General features: G+C 44.6%; 1 protein-coding gene across 5 annotated transcripts in view; it reads right to left on the bottom strand.

Moving 5' to 3' along the window:
* Positions 1-18,315, bottom strand: part of SPG11 (SPG11 vesicle trafficking associated, spatacsin) — a 76,134-nt gene that overhangs the window by 5,977 nt on the left and 51,842 nt on the right. For all 5 annotated transcript variants that reach the window (XM_025295076.3, XM_025295073.3, XM_025295074.3 and 2 more), the window contains exons 28-33: positions 13,211-13,373; positions 10,468-10,682; positions 9,278-10,031; positions 4,242-4,381; positions 3,336-3,534; positions 2,444-2,581 (exon numbers count right to left, since the gene is read on the bottom strand). In XM_025295076.3, coding sequence (XP_025150861.3) covers positions 2,444-2,581; positions 3,336-3,534; positions 4,242-4,381; positions 9,278-10,031; positions 10,468-10,682; positions 13,211-13,373 — 1,609 coding nt within the window. The remainder of the gene's footprint in view (positions 1-2,443; positions 2,582-3,335; positions 3,535-4,241; positions 4,382-9,277; positions 10,032-10,467; positions 10,683-13,210; positions 13,374-18,315) is intronic.

Below are 18,315 nucleotides of genomic sequence, written 5' to 3'. Positions count from 1 at the left end.
TGGACTTTTCCAATTAAGATTTGATGACACAAATTTAAAATGACTACACACAATCACTATGAACACAACTAAAAGGGAAAGAGAAAAGTATCTGTGGTGCTGGAAGCCAGAAGAGGGGTTCCCAGCCTTGACACACACTGTGCCAAGTGTGCACAGGGCCCACGCCCCCGGGGCGCCCCAGACCTGCTCACTCCTAGTCCTTCAGGCCCTGGTCTGCACATTTCCTCTCCAAACCCTCCTTGACGCCATTGGTCTGCTTACTGTGTACAACACCCCTAGTCTGCGAGCTCCAGGACTGCTGTTTAACCTGTCCACCATAGTCCTGGTTTTTAGAGTAACTGGCACACAGTCAGTACTCAGTAGATATTCCTGAACTGGACTGACAGGAGCTGCAGAATTTGTACTTGTTTTCTGGCTGTCCGTACCGCCTGCAGGATCTTAGTTCCCTGACTGAACGTGGGCCTACGGCAGTGAAAGCAAATTCACTGGTCTGCCAGGGAATTCCCAGAAGGTTATTTTAAAAATAAATCTGTTCAACCTCTTAAAATCTCACTTGTTCACTAAACATCAGTAAGATGCCTTTTTTTGTGTGTCTATCAGATTTGCAGAGTATAATGTTCCCTGGTGGCTCAGACATAAAGAATCTGCCTAAGATACAGGAGACCCAGGTTCCATCCCTGGGTTGGGAAGATCTCCTGGAGAAGCGGTGGCAACCCACTCCAGTGTTCTTGCCCGGAGAAGCCCGTGACAGAGGAGCCTGGAGGGCTACGGTCCATGGGCTCGTCAATTGTCGAACACGACTGAGTGACTAACCCTTTCCCTTTCAATGCATCCCAGAAAATGATACTCTCAAACACCGCTTAAGAGGGAGAAGTGAATTTTTCTTTTCTGAAGTAAATTTGGCAATATATATATTTTATGTGTATATATACACATACATATATATATATATGTGTGTGTGTGTGTGTGTGTGTATAGACATTACTTTACCAACAAAGGTCTGTCTAGTCAAAGCTACGGTTTCTCCAGTAGTCGTGTATGGGTGTGAGAGTTGGACTATAAAGAAAGCTGCTGCTGCTAAGTCGCTTCAGTCGTGTCCGACTCTGTGCGACCCCATAGACAGCAGCCCACCAGGCTCCTCTTTCCCTGGGATTCTCCAAGCAAGAGCACTGGAGTGGGTTGCCATTTCCTTCTCCAATGCATGAAAGTGAAAAGTGAAAGTGAAGTCGCTCAGTCGTGCCCAACTCTTAGCGACCCCACGGACTGCAGCCTTCCAGGCTCCTCTGTCCATGGGATTTTCCAGGCAAGAGTACTGGAGTGGGGTGCCATTGAAGAATTGATGCTTTTGAACTGTGGTGTTGAAGACTCTTGAGAGTCCCTTGGACTGCAAGGAGATCCAACAAGTCCGTCCTAAAGGAGATCAGTCCTGGGTGTTCACTGGAAGGACTGATGCTGAAGCTGAAACTCCAATACTTTGGCCACCTGATGCGAAGAGCTGACTTACTGGAAAAGATCCCGAAGCTGGGAGGGATTGGGGCAGGAGGAGAAGGGGATGACAGAGGATGAGATGGCTGGATGGCATCACTGACATGAGTTTCAGTAAACTCTGGGAGTTGGTGATGGACAGGGAGGCCTGGCGTGCTGCAGTCCATGGGGTCACAAAGAGCCGGACATGACTGAGCGAGTGAACTGAAAGCATTAAAAACGGCATACTCCTGAATCAGGAATTTTTCTTACAGAAGTAATCATGGATGTGCACACAGACTGCCTGTGAGCAGGTCTGTCACAGTGTTTAAACCAGCAGAAGCTACTATAAGCAATCTGCAGGTCCTATAATAGGGTATACCTTTTAAAATTACATGTAAGAGAAATACTGTGTAACCATTAAAAATTACCTAGAATAGTCAGTGTCATGGAAAGATATTAATGATAGCATATTCATAATTATAAGTAGTATCCACAGTATAATGCCATTAAAGAAAAATGAAAACCTATGGACTTGCACAGAAAAAGATGAGAGGGACACACACTACTGAATGAGTCCAACGACACTGAAAATGAGCAGGCTGTGAAATCACACAGACAGTGTTCAAATGGCAGCTGTGTCACATAATAGGTTATAAATTAATCAACTTCTCTAAAGCTTCAGTTTCCTTCTTCTAAAACGGGGACACTAGCAGCCATTTTGCAGGGTAATGTAAGAATAAAATAAGCTAAATATACCAAATGGGAAAAGGTTACTTTTTGGTGTGATTTTAAATTCTGGGCTGCATTTCCATATATATTTTCTAACTTTTCTTCACTGAACTTATGGCTTTCTACTAAGAACTTATAAACAGTAGTGGAGGAGGAGGGATCCAGACAAGGAACAAGGATCCAAACGGAAGACTTCTCAGTGACCTGCTCGGGCCCAAAACATTTAAGAAGGTGGCCAACAACTCACTGCAAGACAGCTCCCCGTGGGGAACAGAGGAAATCTTCTCCAACAGCTTCATGCCCACCAAGGTGCGGTCTTGACACAAAGCGGTCAGCTGAAGAAACGTCTGGCTCTCCTCTGCTGGGGCGAACACCTGCCTGTGTCCTGTATAGGAAGATGTGGAGAAAGGTGCTAGTTTTACCGTGTGAGAGATCAGAGGAAGACAGGAGCCCCAGGGCAGGAGGCCGCTGTGCAGGCCTGGGCCCAGGAGGCCATGCTGAGGGAGCTCCCCGGGCAGCTGTCCTGCAATGCTGCAGGCGAGATGCCCTCGTGCAGGACAGCAAGGGCTCATCAGCTCAGAGAAAGGCACTGTCACTCTAAATATAACCCCAGAGCAATAAACAAAAAGCAACAGCAGGGAGATTAATGCAGGGCCTCCCTGGTGTCCAGCAGTTAAGAAGCCACCTCGCACTGCAGCAGACGCTGGTCTGACCCCAGGTCCTGGGAGACCCCATGTGCCACGGGGCAGCTAAGCCTGTGCACGCATCACAGCTGCCGAGTCATGAGCTCCAACTACGGAGCCCACGTGCAGCGATACTGAAGCCCATGCGCCCAGAGCCCATGTTCCGCAACAAGAGAAAAGCCACCACGAAGAGAAGCCCGTGCTGTCCAACTAGAGGAGACCTCGCTCTCTGCAACTAGAAAAAGCCCGCACGCAGCAATGAAGACCCAACACGGCCAAAAATAAACAAGTAAATAAATATTTTTAAAGGAGAAAATAAATGTGGTGTGTTTTCTTTCAAGTGCAACCTGGCATACAGGACAGCATACAAGATATACATGAACATAAATCAATTCCTTAATGTGGGGAGCTGGAGAGTGTGGTCTGAAAGGCCAGGGAGGCCTGGGAGTAGGGCACCTGTTCCCTCCGACGGTGTCAGCAGCTCCCGGGTCACCTCTTCAGCCACAAGTTCAGCCACTGTGTCTGGCCTGAGGTCCTGGGTGCTGATGAAGGCTTGAGCTCGCTTACATCGATTAGGCTGCTGAGAGGCCAAGATGGCCCGGAGCACGGCCTCACCATCCTGGGCAGCGACGTCTGCGTAGGAACAGCCCAGCTCCTGAGAGGGAGGCAGAGCCAATCCACGCCATCATGAGGAGCCAGGCGAAAGCCAGCAGAACACCACCCTTCCCAAAATCTGATGTGGACCGACGCCGTGGTTTTCTGAGCTTCAAGATCCCTCACCCTGAGCAGGAGGCTTACGAGAAGGAAACCTGTTTTTCGAGGCCCTTCTATCACTTTGCCAATGAGCTGAATCCAAGCAAGAGAAAGGTTTGTCTTCAGAAATCATCAGGTGACTTACCCTCTCTCACTGCATATTGAGCTTTTCAAATGTCATGAAACCTAAATAAAAGGCAGAGCCCTTCTTTACTGTTCCCATGGCAGCAGGAAATATTAATTTCCAAAGACGTCTCTGCGCTTTGCCCAAGGCAGGGCTTTCAGCGCTCGGCTAGCTTCTCTTGCGGTCTCCCCCTGCATTTAGAATCAAATCTTTTTCTCCCTCAATCAGCACAAAGCCAAAACAATTGCTGGCTGCTTTGGCTCCTGTCTTTACATTCAAGTTTATTTTAAAAACTTGAAATTTTGGGCTCTGTTCTCCGTGGCGAGCTCCCCTCTATGGTTCAGGGGGTGGACTTACAGGGGCCAACACGCTGACAAGAGCTCTCCCTCCAGGTCAGGGTCATCACTGACAAGCTGACTGGGCAACGTCCCAACTGCCCCCCACCCCCCGAGGCAGCTCCCCGTGGAGGCCCCGCTGGCGCGCACCTTGGCGAGCGCATAGAGGAGGAGGACCTGCCGGCAGTAGTTCTTCCCGTGGAGGCACTTGCTTGCCAGAGTTTCCAGGCTCGTCACCACTTCGTCCGCGGTGGGCAGCATCACAAACGACCGACTGTCCAGACTGGAAGCTGGAAGCAAACACAGGTCTGTGGGGGGCTTTCAAGGCCTTTCCTTGGCCCCCACGACTCTGCCTCTCTGCTCACAGCTTCCTTCACTGCACCCCATTGACTCCCCCGGGTCTGGGACCACTTCTAACAGGGCTCACGCCCCACTTACCTTCTGTCATTGCCTTCTTCCAGGAAACCCCAGCCCAGGATACTTTGAAGGTCTCATAGGCTAAAAAAGACTCAAAGCCACCTAACACACATACTAAAGACCATCAAATATGCCTGCCAAACTCTCCCCCACACACATTCCCTCCCACTTTCCCCTTATATCAGCTCAGTCACAGGTCTACCTGACTGTATCTCAGAACATCTCTGTACTCACTGCCTGACGTCCAGCCTTCACCCCATGCATCTAAGAGGCTGTTCCTGTCTCCTGCTGCCAGTCTCCCCGCTCCCCCAGTTCAGCCTTGCAAACTTGGTGTCCTTTGTGTTATAAAATACAGATCAAAAAAATCAAGGATCATCTGGATAGATCTCTCAAAGGCATAGTAACAGTAAAAGCCATTCCTGGTTTCTCTTTAAAATAAAAATAATTTAAAAAAAGCTCTTAGCCTACAATAAAACTTCAGTTTAATAAAGGGTTTCCAATTAGGGGAAAAAAGTAGGAAAGAATATTTACATGACACTGTTCCTAATAGCAAAAACAAAACTGAAAAATTTCAAGTGTGTATCAGTGAACCATTGTTAAAAAATCATATACATTCATACAGTACTCTGCGGCCACTAGAAGAACGAGGCTCCTCTCTCTGTACTGACAGCAGGCACGCCCGCACGCGTGCAAGCCCGCACACAGAGGACAATGCACACCGCGCAGGGACGAGATGCTACTCTGGGAAGTCGATGGGGGCGGTGCTGAACGGGTAAATAACTTTCACTTTTCTACTTTATGCACTTCTGTATTGTGTGATTTGTTACATTAAGAATACAATACTTTTGCATTTAAGATATTATTTTTAAAAAAAATATACTTTAAACACAAAATAAAAAGCAACTCAGACCATGTTATTTCCCTACTTAAAATCCTTCATTAGGGTGTCCATTTCTAGGTCTCTCCCACTGAACTCAACATACAACCTAGATCCAGGGCATGGAGCCCTCTATGAAGACTCTGGAAAGTAAACAGTAGCAGGTGGGTTGACGATAACCTGTGCTTCCACTGTCTCCCTGCTAGTAACCTCCAGACTGAATGCAGTGCTGCCTAAAACCCAGAACCCATCACTGCGGCTCACAGAGAGAAACAGCACTTCAGGAGACGTCCTCTAGAACAGGCTCAAGGAGTGGGAACTCCCAGGAGCACCCATCATCTCTGGTCTCTAAGCAACCCCTTAGCTGTGGTGGGCAGGCTGCAGCGGCAGCTGGCAAGAGCCAAAATTCAGAGAGGGACCTTCTTTTCAGAACAGAAGTGCTCTGGTCCTAAGCAGGCAGAGTGAATCCCTGCTCTTTTTTGCATTAGCCTGTTGGCTGGCGCAAGATGCAGGCAGTTAGGAAAGTGTATGATAGAATGGGGCAACTGGTAACTCCAGCTTTGGCCAGAAGACTGAAAAGGGGAGCCGTAGGCAACCAGAAAGTGCCCGGGAGAGAGATTTAGGAAGGCAACACAATAAAGCTGTTCATAAACATCAGGGCTCACCCATTCCTGGCTCTGCATTATGGATCTGGTCCTGACCAACAATCAAAGACTCGGAGGAGTGAATCAACAGACAGATCACTACTCAGGCTGCAGACCGAACATAGGATGGCACGCACAGGATGGATCTGAATAGCACCACAAAGAAACTGAAAATGGATGTTAGAACCACAGCCCACAAAAAGTGGGTTGGCACTTGTAGTCTGAACCTAGCCAGGTCAATTGCCTGCTATTAATATTTCAACATTCTTCATAGGATTTAAACAAGATCCAATATCTCATAACATACTACTCAAAATGTCCAAGATACAACACAAAATTATTCAGCATACAAAAATACAGGACAAGCTCAACTCATGTAAGAAAAGAAATGCGGAAACTCAGTACTAAAATGACGTGACTGTTGAAATTACCTGAAAGACTTTAAAACCGCTACCACAAATGTTCCAACAAGCAGTTACGAATGCTCACAACTTAAACAGAAAAACAAAGTCTTAGCAAAGAAATAAAAGGTATAAGGAATAAAAAGGAAATTTTAGAACTGAGATTTAAAAATCACAGAAATAAAAACTAACAGAATAGAAATGCCAGAGTCAGTGAAAATGAAGACAGACCAATAGACAAAGAAAAATTGAAAAAGCTGAACAAAGCCTCGGGGACTTTTGAGACAGTAACATTCTAAGAGTCATGTCACTGGAGTCCCAGGAGGAGAGCAGTATGAGTACGGTGCTGAAAAAAAACTTTTTAAAAACGATGTCTGAAAACTACCTAAATTTGATAAACCTACATGCTTAAGAAGCTCAAACAGCATAACCCACACCACCTCCTGGCCAAAAATCAAACTGCTGAAAAGACAGAAAAAAAAAATCTTGAGAGCCACAAGAGAAAAATATATCATCTATAGGGGAACAACAATTGAAATGACTGCAGATTATTCATCAAATACCACGTGGGTCAAAAGGAAGTGGCAGAACACTTAAGTGTGGAAAGAAAACAGTAAATGTTCTATATCCAGCAAAAAATCAGCCTTCAGGAATTGAAGGTGTAACAGAGACATTCTCGGATGAACAAAAAACTGATGAAGTAAAATAACTGAAACAATCTGCTTCTAACAGACAACTCTCAAAAAGTTACTACAGGCAGTCTTTCAAACAGATGGGAAAAGGAGCCAGAAGGAAACATGGCACATCGGAAATGAAGGAAGAGCAACAAAAACTGTAAATATCTGAACTCCCCTGGCAGTCCAGCAGGGACTCTGTGCTTCCAATGCAGAAGGGCACGAGTTCAATCCCTGTTCAGGAAACTAAGCTCCCATATGCCATGCAGTATGGCCAAAAGATTAAGGAAAAAAAAAAAAAAAAAAAGACTAAATATCTGAGTAAATATACTAATAATAAACTCTCAAGTTTGTTAAAACATTTTTCAGTTGAAAACAAAAACTTTAGCACTGTTTGATGATATTTTCAATGTATGTAAGAGTGACATAATACAGCACCTGGACATAAAGGGAGAGAAGTAAAGAGACCCACAAGGTTTCTAACCTGCAGTTGAGGTGAGAAAACATGATTTTAAGTAGACTGTGAAAAGTTACAAATGTTTAATGCAACCCTTAAAGCAACCAATTAAAAAAAAAAAACTATGCAAAGCTATATAGTCAAAATCCCAAATTAAAATGGAAGACTAAAAACTGTTAAAATAACCCAAAGGCAAGAAAAGAAGGTTTCCTCAAAAAACACAAACTACCAAAACCCACCCAAGATAAAAAAAATAATAATAACCTGATTAGTCATATAACTATGAAATAAATTAAATTTGTAGTTTAAAATCTTCCAAAACAAAAATCTCCAGGTTTAGATGGTTTTACTGCTAAATTCTATTGAACATTTGAAGAAGAAATAACACCAATTCCATACAAAGTCTTCCAGAAAACAGAAGAGGAGGGAAACTTTCCAACTCATGAAACTGGCATTCAGTTCAGTTCGGTCGCTCAGTCGTGTCCGACTCTTTGCGACCCCATGAATCGCGGCACGCCAGGCCTCCCTGTCCATCACCAACTCCTGGAGCTCACTCAGACTCGTGTCCATCGAGTCGGTGATGCCATCCAGCCATTACTCTGATGCAAAAACCAAAGAGAGTATGAAAAAGGAGAGTACAGATCAATATTCTTCTTGCACATAAATGTAAACATTCTCAACAAGGTAAGCTGATTCCAGTAATATATCAAAAAGAATAATGTACCATAACCAAGTGAGGTTTTTCCTAGGAATACAAAAAGCTGGTTCAGTATTTTAAAAAATCATTCAATGTAATCTACTGTATTACTGGGGCTTCCCAGGTGGTGCCAGTGATAAAGAATCTGCCTGCCAAGGCAGGAGATGTGAGACATGGATGGTTTCAATCCCTGGGTCAGGAAGATCCCCTGGAGGAGGACACGGCAACCCACTCCAGTCTTCTTGCCTGAAGAATCCCCATGGACAGAGGAGCCTGGTGGGCTACAGTCCCTAGGGCTGCAAAGAGTCAGACAGGACTGAAGTGACTTATCACACACACGCACTGTACTACTAGTCTAGAGAAGAAGAAATCACAATCATACCAATGGATGAAGGAAAAAAGGACAAAATTCAACAATGATTCATGATAAAAACTCTCAGCAAATTAGGAATAGAACTCCCTCAACATGACAAAGGTATCTTCAAAAATCTTAATCTAATACTTAACGAGGAAAGGCTAAACGCCTCCTCCCCAAGACCAGTAACAAGGCAAGGATGGAAGTCCTTGCTAGTACAATAAATCAAGAATAATTAATAAGGTAAAGAGATTGGAAAGAAGGAAATAGAACCGCCTCTGTTTGCAGACATGACTGTCTCCATAGAAAATCCCAAGGAATCTACAAGAAAACTCTTAGGATAAGTGACTTTATCAAGATCACAGAATTTAAGCTTAATGTAAAAAATCACCCATAATTCTAAATGTGATCATGTACAATTGGAAACACGATTATTTACATAGAGTAAATTTCAGTGAATTAATTGTAAATAAGATAGATTCCCTCTAATCTTGCTACATAGCTAGTTAAAGATACAGGTGTTTCTACTTCATTGAGTGGTTAATTACCTAGTTTATGGATTACCCTTAACTTTGTGTAACTGGTGTGTGTCAAAAGTCTCTTTCTACCTGGAGAGAATGCCAAACGGCACCTCACAGGAGGCAGCAGCGTGACCTTCACTTACTGCTCTGGACTTTCCTTAGGGGGATACCAGCTTCCTCTTCTTCCTCAGGAAGCTCAGCACTTTGTAAGAGCGCGAGGATCTCCGGGTGCAGGTCGTCCACACTAGCCTCCCCTGAAGCCAGCGCTCTGCAGTGCAACACCAAGGCGACGTCTTGGTGATAGAAACGAAAATACCGGCACGCTCGGCTTGCTTCGTGCACACAGCCGTCATCCAGCAGGCGCCCGATCAAACAGTTAAGGGATGCCTGCTCCTTCCAGTTCAGTTCATTGTCACAAATATCTCTGGATGGAAGGCCAGTAAGTTCTAAGTATTTTGATGTGTTCAGAACAGCCAAGTTAGAGAATGAAAACTCACTGGCTAAGCCATCAAAGGAAAGTTCACCTCCAGCTGAGGCCTGCTGAGGCGCTCTGGGCCCTCCTTCCTCCTGGCTCCCCCTGAGGGTGTGCTGGGCGACACGGCAGAGCCAGATCTGCTTCTCCAGGCCCTCCAGGTCCTCCAAAGGCACGGGGTCCTCCCGGGCGAGCCAGTGCCCTGCCAGCGTGAGCAGCAGGTGGCGCTCCTCGGCGCTGCTGGGACCCCCCGCGGCGGGGCACTCACCTGCCCACAGGGCCTGGGCTGAGAAAAAAGCAGCAGCTGCTCTGCTGGAAACGGAATTTTTCTTAAAATTCTCATGACATTTTTTCCAGAAGTCAATTCGTGCTTGTTTCAGGGACCACTGGTCAATGTGCTTTAAGGTCTGCATTTCCTGTGTTATCTGTGAAATTGAGCAAAGCAATTCTTAGCTTTTCCTAGATAAAGAAGTATCATAAATGTTAATGCTCCCTACTTGTAAGAATCCAAATCAAACTAGAGAACATGGGACTTGGCTACAGATGATCCTGGAAGTTTTACATGGAAAGTTAAAATATGAAAAACAATTCTAAACTTATCTAATTGAATGAAGTTCAAGAGGAAGCCACGCTATATTTAATTCTATTCAATATAGTTGAAGCATGTCCTGTAAGCTAACTTTATATTAAAGCAAACATTCCTCAAAAATGGGCACTGCAGGCTCATCCATTTCTGAAAGTAATCTGTGTGTCAAACGTGAAAAACTACCATCTCCGGTAAGTCACATATCTCACTGAATTCTCCAAATAATGCTGGTTCAAAAAGCTCAGTTTTTAAAAAACTTAAAAGACTAATGATACCTCTTCAATCACCAAGTCGTCCACAGGTAGCTCAGCTAGTTCTGCTACCCTCCTGGCCAAAGCAAAGTGTCCGTCTGTCTCCAGTTTTTCCAAAACTGACCTACATTCATGCTGAAAATTCTCAAGGCTGTAGCTAGTAATGATTGCACGATTAATGGCTATGGGTGTGTCCTTCAAAATCTGACTAAGGACACACAGCTTCTTCACATCTGGACCTGTGCCAAACAGAAGCAGATATAAGCATTAAAATAAAATGAAATATTAAAAAATAGAAGCAAAATACCAATATGGCCATTTCAAGAGCAACTAAATATGAGGGGAGAATGTGTATATTTAACCTAATACTGTGCTTAAAGGGAAAACAACAACCTATTTCTCCACTCTGCTTGGCTGGCAGAGGAAGCCAAAGGCAGTTCCTACGTAGTAAGAACTATTAGAGATTAGCACATGCACCCCACCCATACACCTGGCTTTACACACCAGGCAGAAGCTGGTGGCCTACTTTGTAGTAGCAACTCAGTTAACCTTGGGAAGATCTGGCCTTTCAGGTTAGTTCCATCTTTTTCCAGATTTTTCTACCTTTAATTTCTTTTTATGATTGTTCACTCATTCATTTATGCTAAGCATCATGTGGATCAACATACATAACCTGCAGGACAGCTTGACAATAGCCAGAACTCTAATGTGGTTCCCTGGCATTCAGAACGGAGCACCGCGTGCTCTCCCAGACATCTGTCTAATGCAGCCCACCAAGGAGACCCAGCTAAGCAATTCCTGATGTCCCCAGGAAATTTTAATCCAACGATAACTGACTTACAACATTACATCAGTTTCAGGTGTACAACACAGTGATTCGATATTTTTTTTAACCTTTATTATTTAAATTCTTTTATTTAGTTAGTTATTTTTGGCTGTGCCGTATCTCTGTTGCCACATGGGCTCTTCTCTAATTGTGGCAAGCAGGGTCTTCTCTTGGTTGCGGGGTGCAGGCTTCCCCTGAGGTGGCTTCTCTGTTACATGAGTGGATGCTTTAGGGCGTGCGGGCTTCAGAAGCTGTGGCACGTGGGCTCTGGAGCACAGGCTCAACAGTCGTGGCACACGGGCTTAGCTGCTCTGCAGCATGTGGGATCTTCCTGGATCAGGGATCGAACCCATGTCTCCTGCATTGGCAGGTGGATTCTTAAACCAGTGAGTCACCAGGGAAGCCCCTGACATTTCTGAACATTACAAAATAATTACCACAATGCATCCAGTAACTATCTGCCACCACAAAGTTATTACACGTTTACTGACTATATTCCCTAGGCTGCCCAGTGCCTCCTGTGGCTCATTTCCTTTGTAACTGGGAGTGCGTGCCTCTCAATCCTCTTCTTACTTTGCCCATCCCCTCACCCTCCTCCCTCCGGCAACTACCAGTCTGTTCTTGGTACCTGTGAGTCTGCTTCTGTTTTGTTCTGCTTGTTCATTCACTCTTTAGACTCCACATGTAAGTGAAATGATACAATATTTATCTGCCCTATAAATTCTTATCCTGAGTAACACTAGGAATTCTCTGCCAATAATTTATGTGGTTCGGTTTGTGCCTACTCTCAGATAGAGTAACACAGAGCCTCCGTCTGCCCTGTGAGAAAGAAGGGGCATGTAAACCACTCCACAGGGCCTGCTCCCCCTGTCACCTGCTGGGCTGTGATGGGATGTAGCTAATTCCAGGGACAGACACACCTTGTGTAATAACCACCAGTATGGGTGTGCTGGCTTTCTATGCTGGCATGATATATAATGTAAGTTTAAAAAAAAAAAAAAACATATTTCTTTTCTCTAAGCACATACATGGTATACACATAAAAATATTATATAAAAACTAACAATGTAATTATGTGAATAAGACATTATGGTAATGGTTAACAACACAGACAACCTTTGTAATCTTTTAAGATATGGTACTTTGGCAAGAAAACAGGAAATTCATTTCTGAAAAAATTAAAGTTACTACAGACCAACGACAATATACTAAAAGGATCTACACAGTAACTGACAAGGAGCTCATATATAATACATGTTGGAAACACCCCCTCTTTCCTTCAAGCTCGCACAGCCTACAAGACTGGCACGAAGCCCAGGTATTCTAGCACTGTTTTGTGCAAATGCGAGCTTCCGGTTGAACATCTGTGAGTTTAAATGTGATAAAATAACCAACCCTGGGAGTGGAAAAATACTAGGATCTAGTGTAAAAGAGTAACATTACCGCTCAACAAAAACTTGAAATTCTCAAAAAGTAGAAAAGAAAATAAGGGAATACTAGTTTCATTCAATCAGCAATAAGCTTCGAGACTGCCAATGTCTAGAGGAATCTGCAAAAAATCAGCACAATTTGTCTCTTAAAACCTTCAAAATGAATTAGGCATCCCTGAAACAAGTTTGTGACCTTGAGCAACGACGACATGTTAAGGTCACTCATCAGAGAAAAGAGCAGCAGTGACAGGGCGGGACGGCGGCGGCCAGGGAAGCCTGGCTGTTGGCTTAGAATCCACAGCGAGTCGCGTTAGCTGCGTTCCACCCTGTTGTGCTGTTTTAAATGCTTTAACCTTGGGTGAAGTTTCCTGTCACCTCTTCTTCACACCACGTTCTGGCCTATAATGTTTTAGATCACATGCGTTTTAATTTCCTGAATGCTCTTCTAAACTATGTTCAAGATTAAGTATGCTAACTTCTAGCAGCAAGTTAAATGTAAGGACTGGCTTACCATCAGAGAAGAGATGCTCTATTCCAACAAACAGCTGTAAGAGCCTCCCCAGCTCATACTGGGTGCTACACTGCTGCAGCATGAGCTTCAAAAGAAAACACACGTGCTCCTTCAGCCATGGCGCAGGGATGGCAGCGGGGACCCTTGTGGCTGCTGTCTCAAGCTATGAAAAAGAAGAGAGGGGTAGGGAAAGTGGTTTCACAGGAACAGCAAATCAAAATCTCCCAAACTTTGGAATGTCTAAAAAAGCCAAGGTCCCATCAAAGCCATCTCCCATCACAAAGGAGGATGCGTCCTTCAGGTCCTTTTCAGACAGCAGTAACTGGTATAGCAAATATAAGCCCTCTTTGCCAGCTTTGTAGTCTGTCTTTTTTGTGGGAAATTCTGGTGTAGAGAGCTATGTGTGTGAAAGTTTAAAAAGGAAGAGAGAACTAAAGATTGAATGGAGTGAAGCAATGCAAACACCCCCAAGATAGAGACTGCCAAACTTATAGCCCTGCGCGTGACTGAAATTAACCAGACATGCTTCACTTGGCAGCTTCTTCAGAGAGGGTCTAAGCCTGCCTTGGAGTCCAGAAGATTTGAAATTCACATGTGAAGACCTCTTAAAGAGACTTGCTTAACATTTCTGAGCTGGCTGTACTGGTGTGCTTATAGTTTATACTATCATTACAGAAGAATCTCAATTAGTAAGCCTGAATTTTTGTCATTTCAATCAAATGCTACAAATGTTAACAGGAAGATGACCCCAAGCAGCAGCTACACTAGGCCTGAATCAGAGTATTACTTCTTAGTCTTTATTTCCTTGATTCCCTACCTCTATTGCTCTAAGAAGAGGGTCTAGAGCAGACGGATGATGGAACTGGTTAAAGGAAGAAACATATGGAAGTAAAGAGCTGAGGCAAAGACGGAGCAGCTGCACTCAGCCTTGGTAGCAGCTGAGGCAGGAGCAGACAGGCAAGAGGAAGAGTATACCCTGGAGGAGCGAAGGGTAAAACGCAAAACTAGGAAACTCCTAGGAGTTAACATGGGAGGAAACTTAAGATGACCTTGCGTGTGGTGATGCCTTTTCAAGATAAAATATCGAAGAAATAATCCATGAAAGGAATAACTGATAAGCTGGACTTCAATAAAATTACAAACCTCTGCCCTACAAAAGACAGTGTCACGAGAATCAGATGACAAGCCACAGCCTGGAAAAAACATGTGCAACATACACATTTGATTTTAAGGTACTGTTGCCCAAAATACACAAAGAGCTCTTAAAACTAAACAAGTAGAAAATAAACAACACTCTTTAAAACAAATAGGCTAAAGACCTTAATAGACACCTGACCAAAAACATACACAAATGGGTAATAAGCATATGAGAAAAAGATCCATACCATATATCATCAGGGAAATGCAAAATGAGACAACAATGAGATACCACAACACACCTATTAGCATGGCCAAGGTCTGGACTCTGACAACACCAGAGGTTAGCAAGGACATGGAGACTCAGGAGCTCGCTTGCACTGCTGGTGGGAACGCACAGCAGCACAGCTGTTTTGGAAGACAGTTTGGTGGCCTCTCCCCAAACTAAACACACTCTCACCACATGACCCGAGTATTCCTTAGTACTCTCCCAAATGAGCTGAAAACTTAACGTCCACACAAAAACCTGCACATGCATGTTTAGAGCAATGTTTTTGGCTTCATCACTGCTAAAACCTGGAAGCAACCAAGATGTCCTGCAGTGGGTGAATGGACTGGTATATCCAGACAACGTGGTATTATTCTACACTAAAAAGAAATGATCAAGCCATGAAAAAGACATAAAAGAAACTTAAATGTGTGTTACACATTTAGAAGGCAATCTAAAAAGTCTACATTCTGTATGATTACAATTTACCATATTCTGGAAAAGGCAAAACTGTGCAGACAGTAAAAGCAACAGTGGTTATCAATGACTGGGGCAGGGAGGGACGGACAGGCAGCACAGAAGACTTTCAGCGCAGTGAAAACACGCTGTCCACACTGTAATCATGGACTGAAGTCATATACATTTGTCCAAATATGTACCCAAAGAAGGCACAGCAAGAGTGAACCCTAGGTGAACAATGGACTGGGGCGACCAAGAGTGAACCCTAGGTGAGCTATGGACTGGGGCGACCAAGAGTGAACCCTAGGTGAGCTATGCACTGGGGCGACCAAGAGTGAACCCTAGGTGAGCTATGCACTGGGGCGACCAAGAGTGAACCCTAGGTGAGCTATGCACTGGGGCGACCAAGAGTGAACCCTAGGTGAGCTATGCACTGGGGCGACCAAGAGTGAACCCTAGGTGAGCTATGCACTGGGGCGACCAAGAGTGAACCCTAGGTGAGCTATGCACTGGGGCGACCAAGAGTGACCCCTAGGTGAGCTATGGACTGGGGCGACCAAGAGTGAACCCTAGGTGAGCTATGCACTGGGGCGACCAAGAGTGAACCCTAGGTGAGCTATGGACTGGGGCGACCAAGAGTGAACCCTAGGTGAGCTATGCACTGGGGCGACCAAGAGTGAACCCTAGGTGAGCTATGCACTGGGGCGACCAAGAGTGAACCCTAGGTGAGCTATGGACTGGGGCGACCAAGAGTGAACCCTAGGTGAGCTATGCACTGGGGCGACCAAGAGTGACCCCTAGGTGAGCTATGGACTTTAGGGTGAGCTATGGGCTGGGGCGGCCATGGTGTCATTGCAGGCGCACCCTGGTAACAAGTCATTCTGGCGGGTGGGGCAGATAACAGGGGAGGCCACGCCTGTGTGGGAGCAGGAGGTACACGGGAAATCTCTGTACATTCCTTTCAATTCTGTTGTGAACCAAAACTGCTCTAAAAAATAAATTCCTTTTTAAAAAACTGTACGTGTCTGTGTGTAGAACAGCAGATTTAAAACACCAGAATTCTGTCTCGTCACCTAGACGACAATTACCTGGCAGAATCTGTGCAACATGGAACTCTTTTGGAACGCTGGGGTCTGCTAAAGCCTTACAACTTCCAGAGGAAAACTTGCAACATAAATTATGGATAATTTTGGTCCATTTCAGGCCTCAGCACAGTGGCAGCTATCTATTTCTCACTCCTAGCCACCTGGAAGGCAGCTTGCACATATTCCTGGAGCAGTTTACACGCACCTTGTGTCGAGGAGACAGCAGGGGTGGCATAAAGAACCTTGGGTCTTTCAAAGCTAGGAGCTCTGTTTGCGGCTTCTGATGACAGTGTGAATAGAGAGGCAGGCAGACGCTGATATTTCACCTCCCCTATTGTTGCAAGCAGACTGGTTCCAAATAGGAAAAGGAGTACGTCAAGGTTGTATATTGTCACCCTGCTCATTTAACTTATGTGCAGAGTACATCATGAGAAACGCTGGACTGGAGGAAGCACAAGCTGGAAATAAGATTGCTGGGAGAAATATCAATAACCTCAGATATGCAGACAACACCACCCTTATGGCAGAAACCGAAGAACTTAAGAGCCTCTTGATGAGTGAAAAAGTTGGCTTGAAGCTCAACATTCAGAAAACTAAGATCATCTGGTCCCATCACTTCATGGCAAATACATGGGGAAACGGTGGACGACTATTTTTTGGGGCTCCAAAATCATTGCAGATGGTGACTGCAGCCATGAGATTAAAAGACGCTTACTCCTTGGAAGGAAAGTTATGACCAACCTATAGACAATGTATTGAAAAGCAGAGACATTACTTTGTCAACAAAGGTCCGTATAGTCAAGCTTATGGTTTTTCCAGTGGTCATGTATGGATGTGAGAGTTGGAGTATAAAGAAAGCTGAGTGCTGAAGAATTGATGCTTTTGAACTGTGGTGTTGGAGAAGACTCTTGAGAGTCCCTTGGACTGCAAGGAGATCCAACCTGCCCATCCTAAAGGAGATCAGTCCTGGGTCTTCATTGGAAGGACTGATGCTGAAGCTGAAACTCCAATACTTTGGCTACCTGATGCGAAGAGCTGACTCATTTGAAAAGACCCTGATGCTGGGACGGATTGAGGGCAAGAGGAGAAGGGGACGACAGAGGATGAGATGGTTAGATGGCATCACCGACTCAATGGACGTGGATTTGGGCAGACTCCCGGAGTTGGTGATGGACAGGGAGGTCTGGCATGCTGCAGTACGTGGGGTCGCAAAGAGTTGGACACGACTGAGTGACTGAACTGAATTGAACTGATTGTTGTTGCAAGCTCTACTCCCTTCAACCGAAGTGACTTCCAGGGGATTTAAAAGGCTGGTGCCCTTTTCAACCCCCTCTTCTTTTTTGCTTTTTCCGTTGGGAGCCAGACATTAAAGATTAGGACATTAAAGGGACAGTCCAGTGGTTAAGATTTTATACTTCCACCGCAGGGGTCATGGGTTCAATCTCTGGTTGGGGAATTGAACCTGTGGCTGATTGACGTAGATGTATGGCAGAAACCAACACAACAATAAATTAATAAATCAATTTTAAAAATACATTACATGTCTTACTTAAAGAAAAAAAAAGAAAAAAGAATATGGTATCTGGCAAAACTCCCCTTCAGAAGTGACGGAGAATTCAGGATATTCTCAGATTAAAAAAGCTGGGAAATCTGGGCCTAATAGGCCTGCATTGCAGAAAGTGTTCAAGGGAGTCCTGCAAGGTAAAATAAAAGGACACTAGACACTACCTCAAAGCCATGCGGAGAAACTAAGAGCTCAGTAAAAGTAAATACATGGCCAGTTATAAAAGCCAGTATTATGGCAGCAATAGCTTTTTGTTTTCTATATAGTTTAACAGACCAATACATTTAAAGAAAAAAGAACAGTTATTAATTTAAGCTAGTATTACTTTAACTTTGACCTGTAATTCCAAATCTTGTTTTCTTTATAATTTAAGAGACTAATGCTTTGAAAAGAAGTATTAGTTTATGTTTCCAGGCACGTGATGCATAAGATGTGGTTCTGTGACACCAGCCCAACAGGAGTGGGTCAGTGCTGTGAGTGGCGGTGCGTCTGCTACTGAAGCTAACCCTCTATACAATTCAAGTTAGGGTGTTGTAACTTTGGGATGTTAAGTGTAACTTCCATGGTAACAACTAAGAAAACAGCTATAGAA

The sequence above is a fragment of the Bubalus bubalis genome, chromosome 11 (genome assembly GCF_019923935.1).
Source record: "Bubalus bubalis isolate 160015118507 breed Murrah chromosome 11, NDDB_SH_1, whole genome shotgun sequence".
NCBI classification, from domain to species: domain Eukaryota; kingdom Metazoa; phylum Chordata; class Mammalia; order Artiodactyla; family Bovidae; genus Bubalus; species Bubalus bubalis.
This window is presented reverse-complemented; position numbering and strand designations above follow the sequence as displayed.